Source organism: Lepidochelys olivacea (genome assembly GCF_965140295.1).
Source record: "Lepidochelys olivacea isolate rLepOli2 genome assembly, chromosome: 9".
Lineage (NCBI taxonomy): Eukaryota > Metazoa > Chordata > Testudines > Cheloniidae > Lepidochelys > Lepidochelys olivacea.
The window spans coordinates 24243257-24264988 of record NC_140419.1 but is presented as its reverse complement, the minus strand read 5'-3'; the positions used below and the strand labels follow the sequence as shown (position 1 = coordinate 24264988).

Below are 21732 nucleotides of genomic sequence, written 5' to 3'. Positions count from 1 at the left end.
GCGGGGCGTGTGTGTGTGCGCGTGGGCAGGAGAGTCTTAATCATTTGTGCACATTGGTGGCAACATAGGTGTGAAAAAAGGGGGGCCAGCATGCACACACCCACCCCCAGAAATAGGCTGGTACTCATTGATTTCACTTGGGAGTATTCCTGGAGAATGAATCACCTCTAGAATTAATGGTCCTGGCTTTCCCCAACTTAGGGTAGGGGAGAAAATAGATTCTCTAAGCATACATATTTGAAGCTCCAATACCCCACAAAGGCTACCTACAGAGGAAAAAAGCTTACAATCTCCTAACTAAATCATTAAGAAGGGAAAACATTTTTTGTCCTGTGCTTCAGATGCAGCTTTTTCTATTGGCTCCCCAACTCCCCCCATTATAGGTTTCCTACCCAAAACCTGCCTTGCAGAAGCATCTCCTTCCATAGCCATAGATGCCTTCTTGAGCACTGAGTGAGGCTGAAACTAAAGCAGATGTTATGGAAATTTCTTTTTAAGTTGGATCCCAACCTCAGTCTGTTTTGGGAATGTGAGAGAGCAGGAACTCTGTGTAAGCAAGGACTGCTCCGGCGGTGGGGGGGAAACGAGTGGCCTCTGCAGAGGCTCTAATCCCTTCGTAGTCTCAGCGGAGAGCTCATTCGACCCATCTGTCAGGGAAAACTTGAGTATTTTTTTTTGTTTTGTTTTTTAAAGCACAAGTTTACCCAGCTACCTTTGCAGCCTTAAACAAGATAGCCAGCGTGAGAATGTAAGGGTCAGTTTTACAGATCACTGGAAAATATTTTTGAGTGTTTTCTATCTTAGACCTCATCCTGATCTGTGTCCCCTTTTTGGCTGACTGCTCTGGGAAGATACCCACGAACAGCAAAAGCAAAAAGCTGTGCAGGGAAGAATCATTCCTGATCTTCTAGGATTTCTTTGCTCTATGTCTGTGACCCTTACACTGCTTAGAGAGGACTTCCAGGAGATGGGGCCAAGGCCTTTGGAGTCTGGAAAGGAAAGCTTATCTTTTTCCACCCAGTGGACTCTAAGATGGCTGCTGAGAAGTTAGGACAGGTGCCTATTCTAAAATGGCTGCCTGTGGTACACAAGCTCCCTACTCAAAAATGGGCACCAAGACCCCACTACAAAGCAAAGAGGAGCAGAGACAGGGAACAGATTTTACTGTGCTGCCAGTTTTCAAGAGGCCTACAGCATTGTGTGGGTGTCCTGACCACTGCCTGTCCATTGGCATGGGGTGGGGTGTCCAGACAATCTACTTAGCCCCTTCCTGCCCCCATCATGATGCTATGGAAGATGACTGGGGCCTAGGGTGACCAGATGGCAAGAGTGAAATATCAGGACACACTGGGCGAGCTGGGGTGGGGGAAAGGGGGGAAGAAGAGAGAGAGGAAGGGGGAGAACCACAGGTGCACAGCCCCGACCGGAGCCCTGAGAGGGGGCACACAGCCCTAGGAAGCTGTAATAGGGGTGTATGGCCCCTGCTGCAGCCCACACCACAAGCCACGGGGGAAGGACTCATGGCCCCAGCTCCAGCCCCCGCCCCCAGCAGAAGCCATGGGCACAGGATCCTGGTTACAAAGTCAAACCCCGTTGCAGGGCAGGGGAGCAAAGGGTCCCAGTTCTAGCCCTGGCTCTAGCCCCAGCTGCAGTCACAGAGGGGAGGCCCACAGTCCTGCCTTCAGCCCCAGCTTCAGCATCACACCTGAAAACAACCTGAAAACCCAAAATTGCCATTAGATAACAGATCACAATCGGGTTTAATGGGACATTCCCAGTCAACTAATTTTCTATTTCACTACCAAATTTAAAATTTAACTGAATATCAGGACAAATGGGGTCCCGATTGTACATCGAGCAGATGTACGCTGCCAGGTGCAATCCCTGCTTGCCAATGTGGGTTAAGTGAGCTGGGCAGCAGCTTAGCAGTGCGCAGCCCAGGCCTGCCATGGGTGGAATCAGCATGTGCAGAGGCAGGTGCCTCCTTTCCTTGGCTCTGCCATGAGCTAGGTGGACCAGTCTGCACACACTTTGCTGGGGGGAGCCCGAGCCACACTGCTGGCTCAGCCCAGTGACGCTCACCTCAGGGACCTGCCGGCTGCTTCCCAGGAGCCGCCCCAGGTAAGCACTGCTGGGACCCACCCCTGCACCCCCTACCTCCGCTTTCAGTTGAGAAGTTGAGCAGTGGGAAGGGCGGGGTCGGCCAGGGGCAATGGGGAAAACCCGGTCTGCCTGGCCCTGTGCTACCAGCATGTCCCTTCCTGTTGGGGGTGGGTCCATGCTGTGCCACAGCTTCCCTGCTCAGCACCCCCTGGATCCATTATGCCCTGCATGCCCTGAACCCACTATGCCCAAAGGCCCCCCCCCATTTCCACCACAAATACACACTGCTGTGCACACCACGACCCCTGCCCAGCGTCCCCCTGCCCACAGCCCCACCACAGCTGCCCAGCACCACCCAACAGACCCCCACTGCCTAGCACCCCAAAACACAAAAACCTCCCCTCCCACTGCCCTCACAGGCCAGCATCCCACACGCCTCCAGACACTTACTCCATCACACCCTGCCCCCTTCCCTGGCCGCATTCACCAGCCCTGCTGGGAGGTCTCTGCTCCTAGGGTCGGAGTAGTGAGGGGGGTCTCCAGACTCTCCACATGCTGCGCCTGCCACAAGCGCGAGCTCTGTGGCTCCCATTGGCCAGGAAAAGTGCCAAAGGGAGCTGTTGGAGCCATGGAGCGGGGCTTGCAGGTGGAAGCAGCCCGCAGAGCCCCCAACCCTAAGAGCCAGAGGGACCTGCCAGGGGTGAGGTGGAGTCCCAGCAGTGCTTACCTGGGGCGGCTCCCAGGAAGCATCTGGCAGGACCCTCTGGCTCCGAGGGTCAGGTTGGTGGGGAGCTCTCTGCCCACTGCCAGCAAGCCCCACTCCCGCAGCTCTGATTGGGCAGGAGGGAGCTGGTGCAGCACGCAGAGACCCCCTCCACCTCTGCCTAGGGGCCACCCGCACTGCAGGCTCCTGCAGCCAGGCAGGCACCAGGAGCTACCCCAGGAAGCGCCGCCAGCCCTGGGACTTTGGTACGTGCCGTGACTCATAGTGAGCAGTCCCTAATATTGCGACAAAGGGTGTCCCGACCGATGTGAAGTCGGGACACGGGACTCTCCCGCCAAAATCGGGACGTCTGGTCACCCTACTGGGGCTCTGGAGTTTTACCATGTCGACCGGAGCTGCTGAGGTGGGATACTTGCTGATAAGGGCCCAGTCCACATTAGTGGCAGCAAAATGGGCCTGTTTCCTGGGCACTTTCTTCAGTGCCTTGTCTTACTGGGCTCCTCATTTAGCAGCAGCCACCACTGCACTCTCCTATGCCAGGGACATATATTCTGCTTGCTATCTAACTGCAGTAGCCCTCACCTGAGGTTGGGGGAGCAAAAGGAACACTTTTCCCCTTACTACACTATGCCAAAGGGGGGTGAGCAGAACACAGAGATGCCCTTTTCTTTTTATGCTTTTTTCGACATTACCAGAGCTAATCTGAAGGGAAAGCATGGTCAAAGTCCCCACAATTGCCTGGAGCTCCATGGAGGTAAATCTGAACAGTCCTTAAACACAAAAAGTAACCCTACACTAACAAAGTGGGCAGCTAAGGGGAAATAAAAGAACCGGGGGGGGGGGGGGCAAAGGAAGATTGACAAACACTGACTTAGCCTGCTTTCCCTTTGGAGCCACAAAAAATTCTGGAGGGGACTTTCTGTGGAAGGACTTATCTAGAGTTAGCTCAGCCAATCAAGACAGCTGACTGCCTCCTTTAGGAGGGACTGAAGAACCCAGCACTACTGAATAAATGGAGCCATTCCCCAAAATGAGAATGCACCATATCCACACAAATTATGTGTATACTTGAAAACTAAAAATGTGGTCTCTAAAATTTGCAAGAACATGAACAGTTAAACTACAACTAAAAGATGAAAAATGAGTGTGACATGATTCTTAAAGATTAAGTGTCCCAAACTCAAATTTTGAAATTCTAAAAGTTGGATTCCCTCTGCTCCCAAAAGGATTGTGAAAATGTCCTTTTCCTCCTCAGTGGAGGTGATAATTCAGTCTAACAAATCAGTTTGCTTTGAATTAGCTTTGGTAATAATTAGAACAATTCAACTCAACAGAGCAGTAAAAAAAAAACCAGCGCTATATTTTATTTCTTGTAAAAATCTTTATACACATGCAGACTAAAACCAGTGTAAGAAAGTATCCACCATTGTTTAGACAAATAACTATACTTAAATATAAGCGTCTGCAATTGGCCTGTATAAAAATAAGGTACTTTTTTTTTTAAACAGAAATATGTTCTCCAGTTCTGATATTGATAAACAATACACAACTCTAATACGTACAATTTAACCTGATCATTATTTTCAATCGTTTGATACTGCTAAGGTATTTTATGTGCAAAAATTTAACATAGTTCTTCTAAAGAAAAATGTCCTACATGTTTTAGAAAATTAGCTGTTGGGCTTTAAATAAATCAATTCCTAATCAGTTTCTTCTCCAATCTCACAGTCCATACACTGTATTATATACAGGTGTAACTAAAATCAGAAGCAGAACCAAAACTTAGCGTCTGTGTCTGCTATGTCCTGAACGACTGCTGCTATGGTGCTTGCCTTTGTGAGATCTCTCAAAAGAGCGGGATCTTTCACGCCTGTCCCTGTGATGTCCCCGTTCATGCCTATGTTTCTTGGCAGCCTCGGAGTGATCCCTGGATTTACTCTGAGAACGTGAGCGAGATTTTTTCCTTTTGTGACCATGTCTATTTACACTCTTCAACTCATCTCTGCTGTGCTTGGCTTTTAGGTGTGGAGATCCATGATTATGATGTCTGTGAGGACTGCCACTGTGACTACGGGACCTGCTTCTTGACCTTGAGCTGTATGTTCCGGATAGACTCCTCCTATTATTGTAACTTACAAAAAAAATTAAAAATTAGGATGTTTACATCTTTTTACACTGTGAAAATAAAAAAACTTATACAACTGCCTTGATTTTAAACAGAAAGTCTGTTTTTTTTACATGCTGTGGGCAGTGAAGTGTTAACAGTGACATGTCATATAAGTTTGATCACAGATCTGAGATCATTCACATCACTGAGTTACCATTTAAGGCTCTTTACAAACTCCAGCAGACACTGCATTGGTTAAAAACCACCGATAACAGGGTTTTCTTTGCAACAACAGCTAAAAGACTTGTACATGTGTTCAACTCCTAGCAGTGCCAAAGATAAATGGGTATCCACAGAACAAGTTTTGGTCTCTAAAGCTATACATTTAAATGGCTAACATTTCCACACATTCCTTAATATGGATCTTACATACACTTCAGATATTTGGGAAGGAGGTTACAGCATGCAAAATTTGGCTGCATAAGAGACTCAATTTCTTACAGCACTTTCAGTAAATACAACTATTCTCACAGCTTTAAGGGAAGAGCTTAAGAAAATTCTCATATTTAAAATGGAAAACTTGGGTGCAAGTGATGGCTTGCAAATATCATAAGAGGACCTTACTCTCTGTCACAGGTGAGTTTTGGTATTATAGTTGATTTATCTTTAGACTGTATGAATATTCTTAAACCACAGATTTTCATCCACTACCACGTGCACTTCAGTATCTACTGGATACCAGTATAATTGTGAGATACTGTACTTTGATGGAGAGATTCACTGTTAGTAAACTAACTATTGTAAGACCATTTACTATATGGAATGGCATTTTAAAACCCCTCTTAAAACAAGTAAGTCATTTAGCAATCAAAAAGTACTGTTTTACTTACTGTCTCCTAGGAGTATGAGATCTAGACCGTGACTTTGTTCTTGACCTTGATCTACTAGCACTTCTGCTGCTTCTACTTCTCTTGCTTTCTTTTCTCATGCTTAAATTTAAAAATAAAAAAAAATAAAAAAAACCTGAAGATTACACTTAGCAAAAACAAATTTATTTTCACAAAACTAGATGGCAAAGTTTAACTTGAAAGTGCCTGACTTAAAATTGGCTGGCTTAAAAAGACAGATTTTTTCCTACCCGTTGTAAGGACTCTCTGAAGCTAGCTGCCTTTCTTCTGGTTCTTTTTTAATAGTTTTAGCATTCACAGATACTGGTGTTTTCTCCTCAGTTTTCATTTCTCTTGGGGAAGCTAAGAATGAGAGCAAATAATTCAAGGTTAAGATGTTATACACTAGCAGTAGAATTTGCCATCAAGGAACAGAATTTTTTGGTACATTTTATGCAAGTGCTAACTTTATATCAGTGCTAACTAGAAACTTTTAATGCTGACTGCTTCTCTTCCTTTCCATTTGGTAGCTGCTCCTGTAAGTGAAACTACTACATTAAAGACACCAGTAAAATCCTTTATTTAAGTAGTCTGTAAATCATACGATGAGGAGAAGTACACTAATATGTTTCTTTAAAGATGCATTTATCCTTTCGTCCAAGGCACATGTAATAGGCACAAATTATGAAACAAGATGAAGTATGTCTCTCCATCAAGAGTAAATACCCTGCTCTAACCTGCTCCCTTCACATATACTTCTTAGAACCCTGGGAAAATAGATGGCTCTTGCACCTTGTCCTGAAGTCAGAATTAGGCTGTTGGAACAAAATTTGAGAACAGAAGCCAGTTCTAATTGGCCTCATTGAGAGCTGCAGACAAGGTGTTCTTGCTTAGTTAAGATATGAAATTTATCTTACTACAGTAAAATCTGTGTTTGGCATGGGTTTAGTCAAAAATTCTGGTTAACTAAGACTTATACTTACCAATGGAGGGAGAGAGTCTGGGTCCGGGAGGGGGTGCAGGCTCTCAGAGGGAGTTGGGGGGAAAGGGGGAGCAGCGCTCAGGGCGCAGGCTCTGGGAGGGGTTTTGGGGTGCTGAATCCAGGCAGCGCTCACCATAGGTGGCTCCCCACAGTTGGCAACATGTCCCTGCTGCTCGTAGGCGGAGGCGTGACCAGGCAGCTCTACATGCTGCCTCTGCCTGCAGTGCCACCCCTGGCAGCTCCACTGGCCACGGTTCCTGGCCAATGGGAGCTGCGGAGCTGGCGCTCAGGGATGGGGCAGTGCACGGAGCCCCTGTGGCCATTCCTCCACCTAGGAGCAGCCAGGACATGTTGCCGCTTCCAGGTAGCCCCACAAAGCCAGGCAGGGAGCCTGCCAGTCCTGCGCCAACCATACTTTTAATTTGTATTTGGAGATACCAGAAATGTCGGGTTTCTAGAGTGTTCTGGTTAGTAAAGTGCTGGATAACACAGCTTCTACTGTACTAGCTTGAGCACGTAAGCTTATGGAACCACACAATCAGGTCATCTAACCAAGAGCAAAACGTTTTGGGTCAGTGCTTCGGAGCTGGGCTCCGGCCCTGCTCCAGCTCCAGGCAAAAACCTGCCGCTCCACTGCTCCACAGTTGCTCCGTGCTCCAGCTCCGTGCTCCGCTCCAAAGCCCTGTCTAGGGTTTCATTTCAAAACCAGTGCCATGAATTGCACCACATACTGGATGTTATTTGAGAAGAAGGTTTAAATCTTATGCCTCAAATAGCCAACAGTAGAATTACCATTAAAAAATGAGTTGCTGGCTTATTCTGAATGCCCTCAAATCCCAATTTCACTCAGCTAGCCATGAATAAAATTATCCCTTCACCCTCTCTTTAGGGGTCCATAAGGGAATTTTGCATGCACTACTTCAAAGAACTTTCAAAGTTCAATCATATTGCTAGTTCTCAAGGAATAGCTGTTGTTACTTTGAAAGACAGAAACAAAACAGAAATTTAGTTTCTGTACATTTGCTCCAGTTTTCAGATAATGTACTGTAATCATTTATTGTGCGTTTGTACATTGCCTAGTATAATCATGCTCAACCTAGCTGTGCCCTGTAAGTGCTACTGGAATTTAAATGTTAAAAATATCGTTGAAAGACAGATCTATTGGCAAAAAGTTAAGACTTGTATGTTCTAAACTGACAGGATCCCTTTGAAGTTCTTTACTACATCATTTTAATTATTGGCTAGTTTGTTAAACGTATAACTAAAGCTATGTTCTATGCACCTATTCTACATTATCATCAAGACAACACTGCTACTGGAACTTCCATTTCTAGATTATGAATTGTTCACATTCACAGCTTTGAATTGCAGTGGTCCTACTGTACCTTGATGGATAAACACGAATTGAAAAAGATGTTTTAAAACAACACTTGTTAGAAATGCCTAGCACAAGGAAAACAATTAACAGGCACATCAGTTAAAAGATGAGTTGAGTTGTGTCAAGTGACTAGGTTTCACGTTAACAGCGTCACTTTAAATATTCCACTGCATTTCAGAAACACTGGCATATGAAAATCCCACTTACTCACACAAGCCATAATTACAAGCTTTCAATATTTATTGTGTACTTCCACAGTAAAAATACAGTGATGCATATGCTGAATGTGTACCATTAAGTGGCATTAACCAAGTAGTATTACAGAATGACCATCGAATCGGTATTGCAATTTTTCCTTCAATATCACCCATTATTGGCAACCTCCAATAATGTATCAATGAAAATCCAGTAACCAAAAGTAATTAAAATGTTATCCTCTAGCTTTAACCATATGAGAAGTTTTAGATAACTTCACAACTCTCAGTGGAGAATGAGAAATTTTACATCTCATTCTTTCTACTGCATCAAGGTATAGAATCATAAGAGATTCATTATATATAGACATCTTCCTACAGCACTGTTCCTTGCATTGTAACTTACATGGTTTGGAAGCAGGAGAAAAGCCACCCAGTGTTGAGAGAGCTGGAGTACCATCTGGGTTTAATCCTTTTGCTTTAAGTTTAGCTTCCTGTAATGCCATTTTTCTCTTTTCTACTTCTTTATCCAGCAATTCATAATTAGGCTGTTTAAGAGAGGAATATGCACGGTCAAGATTTTGGACCAAGATTACTCTAGTCAATATACCACACCTCTTATGGTATCTGACACCCATACATTAAACATGACCAACATCTGTCATACATGATTCGCTCTTTCATGCTCTTCCTCAAGGAGGGTATGGTGACTATAGGGGAGTTTTTGTCTGGTAGAGTTTTAATAGTGCATGTTATATATGTGTTCAAACTCCATCACCCCCCCCCCCCACTTAGCAATGCTGGCTTTACTTTCATTTAAGTCAGTCAATTCTAAAAACAAGTTACCTTTTTCCTAGTATAAAGCTTCAGAGTGGTTATACATATCTCCTGAATCTCATCTTCTGTGGTGCCAAAGAGTAGAAACCAATGAGGACGGGTAGGCAGGGGAATCTAAAAAAAGACAGAATTAAGCCTTAATATCTAAAGATCAAAGAAATCTGACCTTTAGCATCATTACAGATGTTTTCCAGGAACAAAAACAAATACATCAATCCCAAGCGATTTAACAACACAGATATGCTTACCTGAAGAGCTCTAGCAGCAAGATAAATACAAGCACATGCTATTGTCTCTGGTTGAAAACGAACGAATACATTAGTTCGAAGACTGTCATTCATGTAATTCCTAAAAAAAAGTTAATTACAAGTTTGTCTCATGTTCACTTATCACCTTCAGTTTAAAGAAGCAAAACTGGAGACTCAATCTACTTTATTATTTTTTCTTTAACTTACATATGCTTATTGCCTTTTTTTAGACTGTAGTACTACCACCACTGTAGTTTTAAAGGGTTTAACATTTTGAATTTGTTGCTTCACTTTTGTAACATCAAAATATGCACCATTGTCATTGCTCTGAAGTCCCAATGCAAGAACTACTTCTCACTTAGAAACAGAACTCTGAATGTCACCAAATGAGGGATTTTTGCAAATGTTATGGTTAAAATTGATTTTTTTTCCCCAAATACTTTAGGATATTCTATGAAGTGTCCATCAAGCTAAACTTTACAAATCTATAAAGTCCAAAGAATAGTTTGTCCAGTTATATGATAGGCCAAGCATGTTTTTCTATAGGTGTTTACTGTCACTTAAACAATGAAAGCCCTCTACCCAAGAGGTAAATCCTTTTTTGTCTGAAACTCAATTGTGTAAGAACTGCTGTACTTTTATATCCACTACCATTATAAGGTAGCTAAAGATACGACCAATAAAGTCTTAAATTTTACACATAATACACCAGTTCTGTTTCAACTTTATTTATTCTATTTTGGAAGCAGATAACCATCTGCTTATTTTTAACTTTATTCAACACAAGGTTAAATGGTTGACACAGGGCAAGCAACTAACTACATCTTTCAATAATCACTGGGACTGGTTACTACAAATTGCACAGTTAACTTCACCAAATTATAGTACTTTTCCTCTACCAAGCTAGTATTGCCAAGTATTGTTATGACAACAATGACTTTTGAACTTCAGGGACAGCTCTACAAATTTATAAACACGTGAATTACAGAAGTTAACAGCACAACCAATCACCAGTGACTTATATAAAATGGTGCCCAACGTTCAATTTCTAAATATTATGATAATAAAGTATGAGCATGCTGTATTCACTTTAAGTAACTTTGTAATCCAAATTTAATTAAGTCAACTGAATCCATATTGGTTGAAAGCAGTCAATCCAAAATGTGTCCATGGGTCCTTTAGATACACTAAAGTACAGTAGGTAGGCAACAAATATACATTTAGAAACATGTTGAACAGTTACTTCTAGAAGCAAATATACAAATCCTTTTGACACCCGGACAGAACTAGAAGATGCTGCAAGATGGATATGGACCACTTCAGTGAATCTCGGGATGAGAGCTTGCACTGGATTGACTGGAGAGAAGGGCAGCCAATCAGGCCATCCCCAGGTGAGCTGTGGTGCAGAGGGCAGAGTTCTATGACTTACCATCATGGACTACCCTTTAATTAAAGAGTAGAAAAAAGAACAAAGTTAAATTGAGTTCTCCATTAAAGTAAGTTAATCAAACCATGAAAATAGTAAGCAGAAACAAGCATTAAATGCATTGTGAAATATGTATATTTTAATCTAGTAACTTACAGCTCAATGCTTTGCATATGGGACATCAAGCTTGTTATTTCTGCTACTATTTTCCTGGCTAGGAAAAATGGAAAAGAATAAACTTACCAGGCTGTCTGAACGAGGGTTTGATTACGTTCACATTCTAAGACTTGTAAATACATAACAATGATCTGAGGGATAAGAGAAAAACTCAACTTTAACACAGGAGGAAAAGTGATAGATGCATGTTTTTAACAAACAATTTTCTTATATTTTTACATGGTCGTGTTCTACTTCAATCCCACAGCAAAGGCTGAAAACCCATACACATCTAGTTCTTGTTGTCCATTGAAACATATCCCCAATTTTACGACTTTTACATATGACTGTCACCTCTGCCATAGTGTAGGCAAGTGACTTCTACCAGAACAAACAGCAAGCTACTAATCAGCCAAATGTTTCAGCTGTGTGTGCAATTAACTTCAGTTACCTATAGAGGGGTGTGGGGGAGAGAGACCCCAAGACAATTCCAAACCTGCATTTCTTCTATTACAGCTCACAAAGATGCTGTCAAGGCAGCTCAATACTTGCAAGTATGTATTTCATTTGACAACTCACCTTATGTGGATGCTTGACATGAACACAAAATCCCAACTCCTTCAGTACCCTCCTTTCAGCTTTGATTACTTGATTTTTGGTGTTTATGTAGTTCTGATCAAGTATCAAGGGGCTTGGAGTCCTATAGTTTGTAAGAAATAAAATCAAAACTGTTTTGCATATCCAGAATAGTTGCATCTCTGTTTTCCCTTCCAACCAACTAATGGCAACAGAAACCTGTTTTAAACTCCTGCAAGCAAGTTTAAGCATTAATCTTGTGCTGTCCAAGTTTAAACTAGTTTAGTTTCAACCTGTAATTCCTGTAGCTGAGCTCTGATTGTAGCTAACCTAAGACTGCCATCTTGCTAACATTACTCCTGTGTTACTGACTGTGCAAACTGCCTTCCAGTATCAAAACTAAAATAATGTGATTACATTATAAATTGTAAAACACCTACAGTACCAACATTTGAAAGTGATCAATGATAATAATCTGAATACACTAATATTTCCTCTAGCAAAAAGCTTGTTTAACTATCTAAGTGCTGTATCAGCTAATACTAAGCTTAATTTAAGCAAGTTCATGTTTTATTGTATTGGAACTGCCTATGCATAGGATGAAAGGAAAGAGTCCATATCAAAATTTGAAAGAAAGCAAGTGTGCCAAGATCGGATTTAAAGGGAGTAAACAGAATTTCTAAAGGGAGTTTCAAGAGACCACCAGAGACCTCTGAGCAAAGAGGACTCCCAAAATTAAACACTGTGGAGCATCTTATTGCTCAAAGCAGGGCACCAAAAAAAAGGAACAACCCACCTGAATACTGAGCTATTAGAAAAACTAACGGGTGCAGTTCAGTACATCAAACGTTTGCAAGGTAAGAACTCTTCACACAGAAAGATACACAAACCTGGTACGTCATGCAATTTCCAATCTCACAGTCCTCCAATATATTGTATTCAGGTAATTAAAAATGTAAAGTCTTTAAACAACCCCCAGGCACCAATTACTGCACAGTAGAGCACCCAAGCAACATATCCTGTTTTGTTTATTTCTCCCTTTGTCTAGGCTTTTTGCTCCCTAACTCATTTTCTTCTACAATTTTTCTTTATACAGTTGATTTAGCTTACAAGGTCTTAGAGCAGGGGCCTGTGTTATATGCCTGTAATGTGCACAGCATAATTTGGGTGCTATACAAGTCAAAGGATAACAGTTTATCCCCTCAGTAAATAATTATACTGCAAAAGAGTTAATCAAATTGCATCATCTAGTTTATCTCCAGCATTCCCAGCAAAACCTTTCTACAATATTATGATCTGACTGCAAAGATGCAATATATACCAATACAGAAAGACTGTAGATGCAACTCAACATAATAAATATAACGTAACATGTGATTCTTATAACACCTCTTTCAGAGATCACGCATATTTGGCAAGACACTCACTTCTTCCAGCTGGACCACTGAGGGAAGCAATTCATTGTCTAGTTCCCCCCTGCTGGCAGGATGGGACCAAATATATGGCAAGATCAATTTTGGAATGCCACTGACATTTGGATTAACTGTATGACCTGGAAGCACACTGAATTACTAATTCCATGACAGCTCAAAATGTGTCATTAAACTGCATTTTACTGATATAGATAACTACATGAACCTCAAAGAACGTCTATTCAAGAACTACTGTATCCTTCAAACTGACAGTCTACTTTGCTAATAAGACATTACATTGTTTAAAGATGAGCAGGGTTAGTCTATTTTGTGTCTAAGTCCAGACTCCAGAGAAAATAAAAAAAGTGTGTACACACACACTCTAAATAGAGAATTAATAATAAGTAAAGATTTTGGGGTCCATTCAAAAGTCTGGATTTGGCCCGCAGTCCACATATTGACTACCCCGCTGCACCAAAGCATAATCACCTATGTTTTAAGCAAGAATAACTCATTTATGAACTACTGTTATACTGAAGGAAAAAACTCAAATGTTTGTTTTTTTAAAGTGAAGCTGAATCAGTAGTATCTCAATTCTGTATAGTTGTCACATGTTTAAGATAATCATCATCATGTATGTAAGGTAAAAAGCAGCAAGTTACCAAGTCTGAAAACAAACTCATCTGAATCTTCTATAGGGATAGAAATACCTGAGGACGAGTGATTATGCTATCATCTTATTAAATCTGTTTCCCACAGACAAGTAAATATTTGACAATGACTCGCATAATAAGGACAGACTACATGCAGTTTATTCCACTTCAGATACTGCACAGATTACAACCCAGTTATCAAAATATCACCTCTTACTTTTAGGAGGGGATCATTGCTAAAGGAGAAATTTTTGAAGAACTATTAGGTCATCAGGGATTCAATACTTTTAGGGTCTCCTGATGAGTTTTAAGATACACTGAGACTTATCTTACTTAAATGCTTAGGGTGGGATTTTAGATAAACTGCTTAGGTTAGTTAGAAAAGTAGGCTTATTCTGAAGCCTAGTTAGAGCATTTCAGAGACAGTAATAGACTCAAAATATAATATAACCAAGTTAACAACCAAAATATTAGCAAAGCCACTATGTTTCAAGGCAAAAACCTGTTTAGCTGCACCTACTCAACTCCTTGTTAGTAGTATGCTATTTTGTGATAAGGGACGGAGAAACATCTCATTCAACACTTAAGTCCACAAAAAAGTCAAGACCCAGTCTGAACATTTTTATAGGCCTACTATACACATTTGTGACAGCAGTTCATAAACAATGGTTATTTCCTATCTTCCATTAATATAGGCTTTGCAAAGATGAATTGTCAAACTACATAAGAAACTCGAGCATATTATGAAGACCTACAATGCTATCCAGACCTATTACCACCAGAAAGATTAGAAAGTAGTTATAAAGTACTCCATATTTGTATTCTGATTTTCCGAGGTGCTGAGTACTTATAGCACCTACTTGAGCAGTAGGCCCTCAGCACAAAAATGACAGGGAAAGGATGATAATCAAGCCATTAAAAGATGTCTGTTTTACTCAGTTGCTCAGACATGCACCATGCTCATCAAGGACATCAGTTTTATGGTACTACAATCCAAACAAAGAGTCCAGAGAAAGAACTTATGTTCATAGCATCTAGACGAAGAAATGGAAAACTTATGAGGTGCAATTTAGGATTTATCTACTTTATCACAAATATGATTCTGCATAAAAGGCAGTCAACTGTGACCTACCGGTGGCAGAAATTAAGAATAATCAGGAATTTACACCATTCATTAAAATGGCACGTTCGTTCTAAAACTTCCTAATTTGCACCTATCTCCTGGTAAAAGGAAAGAAAAAAAGTCGCCACTGCTTCTGCCTGCAGATGTCCTCAGTCAGAAGAATTTTCATTTTGCGCAATACTCTGAATAGCCATTTTGCTGCTGGTCTGATGGGGCAGGAAGGGGAGAAGATCAAGCGCTGCAAGGACAATTGAGATGCCTACCCTCCCTACACCTCAGAAGTGCTCCCCAAATCAGCTTTCGGCTTCTCTCCCTGAACATTGCACCCAACAGTCTACCTTGCAATATCATCATTTCAGTTGAAGTGCCAAGTTTCACTACAAAATAAATATGTACACAGAACATGGAGCTAGCAGCCATAACCTAGATAGCCTAACATTAAAGGTTAGTCATAAAACAAACTATGACTAGTGAATCAGGCCATAAAACGAGGACGTTTTGCAATACTAATAATTAAATGAACTGTCAAGAGTTCAGTCTTTTCTATCTTCTACCACTCCTAATTGGAATCAACACCTCTTTGATACTGACCTTAGAACATTTTTTCCCTCTTTCCATTAGAAAGCAGATGGATAAGAGAAACAGGATGAAAGAAAAACTCTACCTTTCTACCATGTGTAAACATTAAAAATACCTTACACCACAGATGTGATCCACTCAGACCACTCATTGCCACTGAAAGAGCCTGAAATGTCACATTATTTAATGTGACAGAAGAAGAAATGAGAGTTCTATTTTGTGTGATATTCTAACTGAAACACTGCAGGCGTCAAGATTTGCATATATTACAAGCCAATGTCATGAAGTTATTTCACTGATAATGTGAAAATAAGAGCAGCTTCCTAAAAGCTTCCCTTAAATCAGTTCATAAGACTATAAAACTGATGTCAGAGAAGAAGTGGGTGTTTATAACATAATATAGTTAGCAAAAACCCAGGGCTATAACCCACATCAACTGCAACTTATGTTCTACATGCTAAACACAGCTCAACATATGCAGTCAAGTATGTTTTCAGATATTTCAAAAGAACAAGTTCTTAGCATGCTGATATGAAAAACAGGCTTTCAATTTAATACCACAGAGACTTATTCATGCACACAAAAATTTTATGTACAATACTCCATGGCATATTGTCACAGTGAGAATACAACAGAAGCATTTATTTGTCAAAAAACTACTTTTAGCCCTGTGCCTACTACCTAGAGATTGACCAAAGGCTTTGTATGAGCCTCTGGGCTTGAGAATTCAGACATCTGAACCCCAATCATGCGAACACATGCACAGGAGGGGTAGTTAAAAAAATCTTCCGGCATTAAGCACAGCCTTGTGCTTAGTCAGGGCCTTTTTTGTATTCTTGAACAAGGTTTATGTGTCAAATCTCAATCTTAAGAAGCAAAAGTTGGAACTAGGAACCAGTAAGTGTCTAAAGGATATAAAGAATGAATATTTAATACTTCAATATGCTTTTAGAAATCAGAGTTTTAGTACTTTACAGATAAAGTTAACAGAAATTAGACTAAGGCAATATGAAAACTAAGTGTAACATAACTAGAACTAGATCAATTCTTCTTGTGTCACGATGTCAGTGAAAATTCTAAATAGAGCCTAAGTGTTAGCTTCAAATAAAAAAAACAGTAAACTAATATACTAAAAACCTGGACAGCAAAGAAAAAAGCTTATAACAAGATACAGGAGTTCTTCCAAATGGTTCACCAGCGGCCAACCTGTTAGTCCCCCGATTCCAGTGACCTATTCTCAGAGCACTGGCTTCTCCTTGGGGATTTTCGATACTTCACTCACTGTTGCCATGACGACAGCTTCATCTCTATGTACCACTCCACATCACCCAGGCTTTGGTAAATGTAGCTGGTCGCTGTATAGTCGGTTGCAAGGGAAAAAAGAGCTGAAGTTAATAACGTGTACAGTTTACGTATTAGTAAGCTTGTAAAAAGTACAGAAAAATGTTTATATCCAGCTTGTTTTAGAAAAGCAAGCCTGAGTGTCACACTTAGACATTAAGATTAATTTCATGCAGATTCATTTCTCAGAATCTTAAGGCAATGATACCCATTTTGCTACAAGTGAATTAACAAATGGGTCAAGAAGTGATCTTTGTCTCTTTGGGCATGATGCATTGTAGACACCACTTAACATATGTAATTGATAATCTGAATTGGAACAGGCTGTCTGGAAAAAAAAATTTATAAGTAAATTTGTTTCTCTGATCCTTCCAATACTATATAAAAAAGTTAACTCATTCTTATTCTCATAGCACAGAAAAGCATTTTACATCCCCAATTAACCTTTAGCCTCTGGTTCAAAGCTGAGACATTAAGAAGTGAACCAGTTTTAGTAATCAAATAAGAAGCTTCCTTTGTCGTAATTATGGTAAATAGTAATCTTCAGCAGATTCCATGGAATCCAAACTCTGTAAATTTACAGAATTCTCCCAGTACCAACAAGTACAAAAATCATTAGTTCCTCATTTTAAAAAACTAGGTTCCATTCAAATCAGACACGGATAGTCCATTTTTCTATTACTAAAACGGACTTTAAAGAGGTGAGAATGTGGCAATAAAAGAAGACGGTTTAACATAAACTGGCTATATTTGTGCATTGCAAGTACTGAATATGTAGAACAAATTCACCATAAATACAACTCATTTCCCTAAAATTTTTCTACTCCACTTCTTCAAAGAGTCAAGTTGTAGAATTTTTTTTAAATTCCCCTTTCACCTGGCAAGACAGAATACAGAAAAAAATAGTTCTATTTTTAACTAGTAGAAAAGAAAATCTTTCAGAGCTTTAATTTACTGTATTCTGTATCTTTCAACGTAGTCAATACAACTAGGTACGTTTACTAGAGACAAGATGGGTGAGGTAACTGAAATGACTTCATTAACATCTACAGAAAGTCTGCATTACTGTTTAAAAGCCAGGTTTAAACACTGCCTTGTTGTGAAATATTTATTGGGCATTACTCCCCTTCAAACACATTCCTTGCACCTTCTTTAACCTAGTAATGTAACCTTGCTTTACACTTAAAAAGCCAAAAATTAAGCACTCAACTGAAAATGGTTCTACAAACTAAAAGCAGAATCACATACAGATCAGCTAAATGAATATAAGGTTCAATTTTACAGATTTGAAAGTTCTCACTGTACCATTAAAGTACCACTCTCAGGTTCTACAATCACAGGTGCACTCAACTTCCAAGATTCAATCCTACATTCCTTGCTGATGTGTCATTAAAGCTCCATACACTGTAGATCTATTCATACTTTCCACTGCCTCTTTATTATACTGCTTTCTCACCACAAATACTGTTATATTTATATACTTCAGTCTATTTTACTGTCTATGGTAGCCAAATATAGAGAATATTCTAACAAGATACATCACTAAGCTATACTACAGAATTATTTAATTTGCACAAAGAACTTATAGCAAAGTAGACCTACACTAAAGATTATAAAAATCAAAAAGAATACCAAATAGTCCGCCAGCTAACCAAACTTATACCTGAGACTTCCTTTCAGAAACGCAAAGACCCCCAATTCAATTAGGGACAGACTTTACATTGGAACAAATGCTCAGCCTTGCAACTATATGAACCATGTTTTCAGAGCAATATATTTCTGCTTTTGCCAAATCACCAAAGTCACATTGATAGAAACCAGCTGAAGAAACGTTAATGTGTACGTAACAGCCAAGGATCACACCCTTCTCAATTTTAGGGTGTTGGATTTAGCCTGGAAGATCAAACTGGTTTGATAAATCTGGCATATATTACAGTGATAGTGGGTGGATATACTGAAAATGGAGCTAGTCTTACCTTTTTGCTCTTAACTGGCGCAAATGATGAAAGACATTTATCACATCTCTTATACGACGAGGTGCTTCTTCAATTTTGGAAGCGAGATTGATGCAGGCCATAGCAACAATCTGAAAAGAAGCCCATTTCCGTAAGACGGAGATATGTTACACAATCAGATGGAGAAACCACCCCCTAAAAGCTGAAAAACGCAGCTTTGCCGACACTTCCCTAAGGAAGTGCAGGGAGGGTCCGGGGCAGGGCTAGTGCCCTCCCGCAGTTCCCAGGCAGATCGGAGCAAGGAGCCCCACAAACCTGGGACTAGGCGAAAGCCTCAAGCAGCCCGCGCCCCACCCCAGGCCCAGCGAGTCCGCCGGCCGGCCGCAACTCACCTCGAAATTGTGTTTGACGAAGGACTTGGAGTAGAAAAAGCGGTGGAACAGCACTTGCCCCGTCGCCATCGCCACCTGCGAACACAACCCCCCGGCGCGGGGGAGATGAGCCGGCTCAGTCAGCTGCACGGGGCGGGAGCGGAGCCAGCTCAGCCATCTCCCCGGGAGAGCCGGCTCCGGCACTAGGCCGCCGCCATTTTGTGTCAAGCACCCAGCTGCGCCCTCGCTCTCCCCCTCCCCCACTCCGACCTCCACACACAGGCGCGCCCTCCCTGCAGCGCCTCCTCGCCACAATGGCGGCGCCACCACCCCTCGCCCTGCGGCCCAAGCCGCGCGGTGACCTTCCGAGGACAGGGCCTCCTCACAACCCGAGCCCCGGCCTAAGGCCAACGGGGCGCGCGGGGCCGCCTCCCGCCGCCCAGCCCCGCAGGAGGGGGCGCTCCAGGCCCAGCGCTTACCTGCGGCAGGCGGAGGAGGATCCCGGCGGCCTGGATGAGCTCGCAGCCCAAGATGCGCAGGTCGGTCTCGCTGTGCAGGTCCAGGCCGTCCTGCATGGAGGGGGTGGGCGAGAGCCGCTCCTCGGGGATGAGCGAGTGGTCGATGGTGAGTGACACCTCCGAGTACAGCCGGTCCCCAATGAGGATGCCGGGGGCTGCCGGGGCCGGAGGAGGCGCGGCGGGAGCGGCAGCCGGAGAAGCGTGAGTCGCAGCAGAGGCCATGATCGCTGAGCACAGAACCTACCGCACCCGAAGCCGGCCACGCAGAGAACAACCCGGCTTCCAGTGACGCAGCACACGGCGGCGCCTCCGCGCGGTGCGCACTAGAAAGAAAAGAGTCCCGCTTCGCTTGCGCAACTGGGCCGCACGTAGCGCCTCAGCGCCGTGGTGACGTGTTCAGGAACGTATTAGTGCCTGCGTGCCCACGGTGGGCGGGGCTACGCCATGGACCCCTTTCGCTGCTGGCCTGCGAGAGGTGGACTAAGAATAGGAACGCGGGGCCCGAACCAGAGCACAGCGCTGGGAGCCAAGACTCCGGGTTCCATGCCCAGCTCTGTCACAGACCCAGCGCCCCGGAGGAGGGGAGGATGCGTGCCTCAGGCTCCTCATTCTGTAAAATAGCTGTAATCACACCCCCTTTGTGAAGGGCTTTGGGACCATCAGACGGAAGGTGCTAATACATTAAAGGAAAGGAGGACTTGTGGCACCTTAGAGACGAACAAATTTATTTGAGCATAAGCTTTCATGAGCTACAGGTCACTTCATTGGATGCATTCAGTGGAAAATACAATGGGGAGATTTTTATAGAGAGAGAACATGAAACAATGGGTGTTACCATACACACTGTAACCAGCGTGATCACTTAAGGTGATGTATTACCAGTGGGGTGGGGGGGGACCTTTTGTAGTGATAATCAAGGCACGCCATTTTGACAAGACCATCTGAGGAACAGTGCGGGGGGGGGGGGGGAAATAAACGTGGGGAAATAGTTTTACTTTGTGTAATGACCCATCCACTCCCAGTCTCTATTCAAGCCAAAGTTAATTGTTCCCAGTTTGCAAATTAATTCCAATTCAGCAGTCTCTCCTTGGAGTCTGTTCTTGAAGTTTTTTTGTTGAAGTATTGCCACTTTTAGGTCTGTAATCAAGTGACCAGAGAGACTGAAGTGTTCTCCAACTGGTTTTTGAATGTTACAATTCTTGGACAGGCCCAACAAAGAAAATAACAGAATGCCACTAGCTAACACCTTTTGCCCCCAACTAAAACCTCTCCAACGCATCATCAAGGATCTACAACCTATCCTGAAGGATGACCCGTCACTTTCACAGATCTTGGGAGAAAGGGCAGTCCTTGCTTACAGACAGCCCCCCAACCTGAAGCAAATACTCACCAGCAACCACACAACAGAACCACTAACCAAGGAACCTATCCTTGCAACAAAGCCCGTTGCCAACTGTGTCCACATATCTATTCAGGGGACACCATCATAGGGCCTAATCACATCAGCCACAGTATCAGAGGCTTGTTCACCTGCACATCTACCAATGTGATATATGCCATCATGTGCCAGCATTGCCCCTCTGTCATGTACATTGGTCAAACTGGACAGTCTCTACGTAAAAGAATAAATGGACACAAATCAGATGTCAAGAATTATAACATTCAAAAACCAGTTGGAGAACACTTCAATCTCTCTGGTCACTCGATTACAGACCTAAAAGTGGCATTACTTCAACAAAAAAACTTCAAAAACAGACTCCAAGGAGAGACTGCTGAATTGGAATTAATTTGCGAACTGGATACAATTAACTTAGACTTGAATACAGACTGGGAGTGGATGGGTCATTACACAAAGTAAAACCATTTCCCCATGTTTATCTCCCCCCCACCTCTCACTGTTCCTCAGATGTTCTTGTCAACTGCTGGAAATGGCCAACCTTGATTATCACTACAAAAGAGTTCCCCCCCACTCCACCCCCGCTCTCCTGCTGGTAATAGCTCATCTTAAGTGATCACTCTGGTTGCAGTGTGTCTGGTAACACACATTGTTTCATGTTCTCTATGTATATAAATCTTCCCACTGTATTTTCCACTGAATGCATCCAATGAAGTGAGCTGTAGCTTACGAAAGCTTATGCTCAAATAAATTTGTTAGTCTCTAA

General features: G+C 42.3%; 1 protein-coding gene across 1 annotated transcript; it reads right to left on the bottom strand.

The window, feature by feature from the left end:
• Positions 1-4231: 4231 nt before the first annotated feature.
• Positions 4232-20302, bottom strand: CCNL1 (cyclin L1). Its single transcript, XM_084638811.1, has 11 exons — positions 19532-20302; positions 19074-19148; positions 18703-18812; positions 11622-11742; positions 11130-11194; positions 9461-9560; positions 9222-9326; positions 8782-8923; positions 6073-6184; positions 5825-5923; positions 4232-4958 (listed from the first exon to the last, which is right to left on the bottom strand). The coding sequence occupies exons 1-11, from the start codon at positions 19790-19792 to the stop codon at positions 4610-4612; spliced, it is 1539 nt and encodes a 512-aa protein (XP_084494937.1). The 5' UTR covers positions 19793-20302; the 3' UTR covers positions 4232-4609.
• Positions 20303-21732: the final 1430 nt, after the last annotated feature.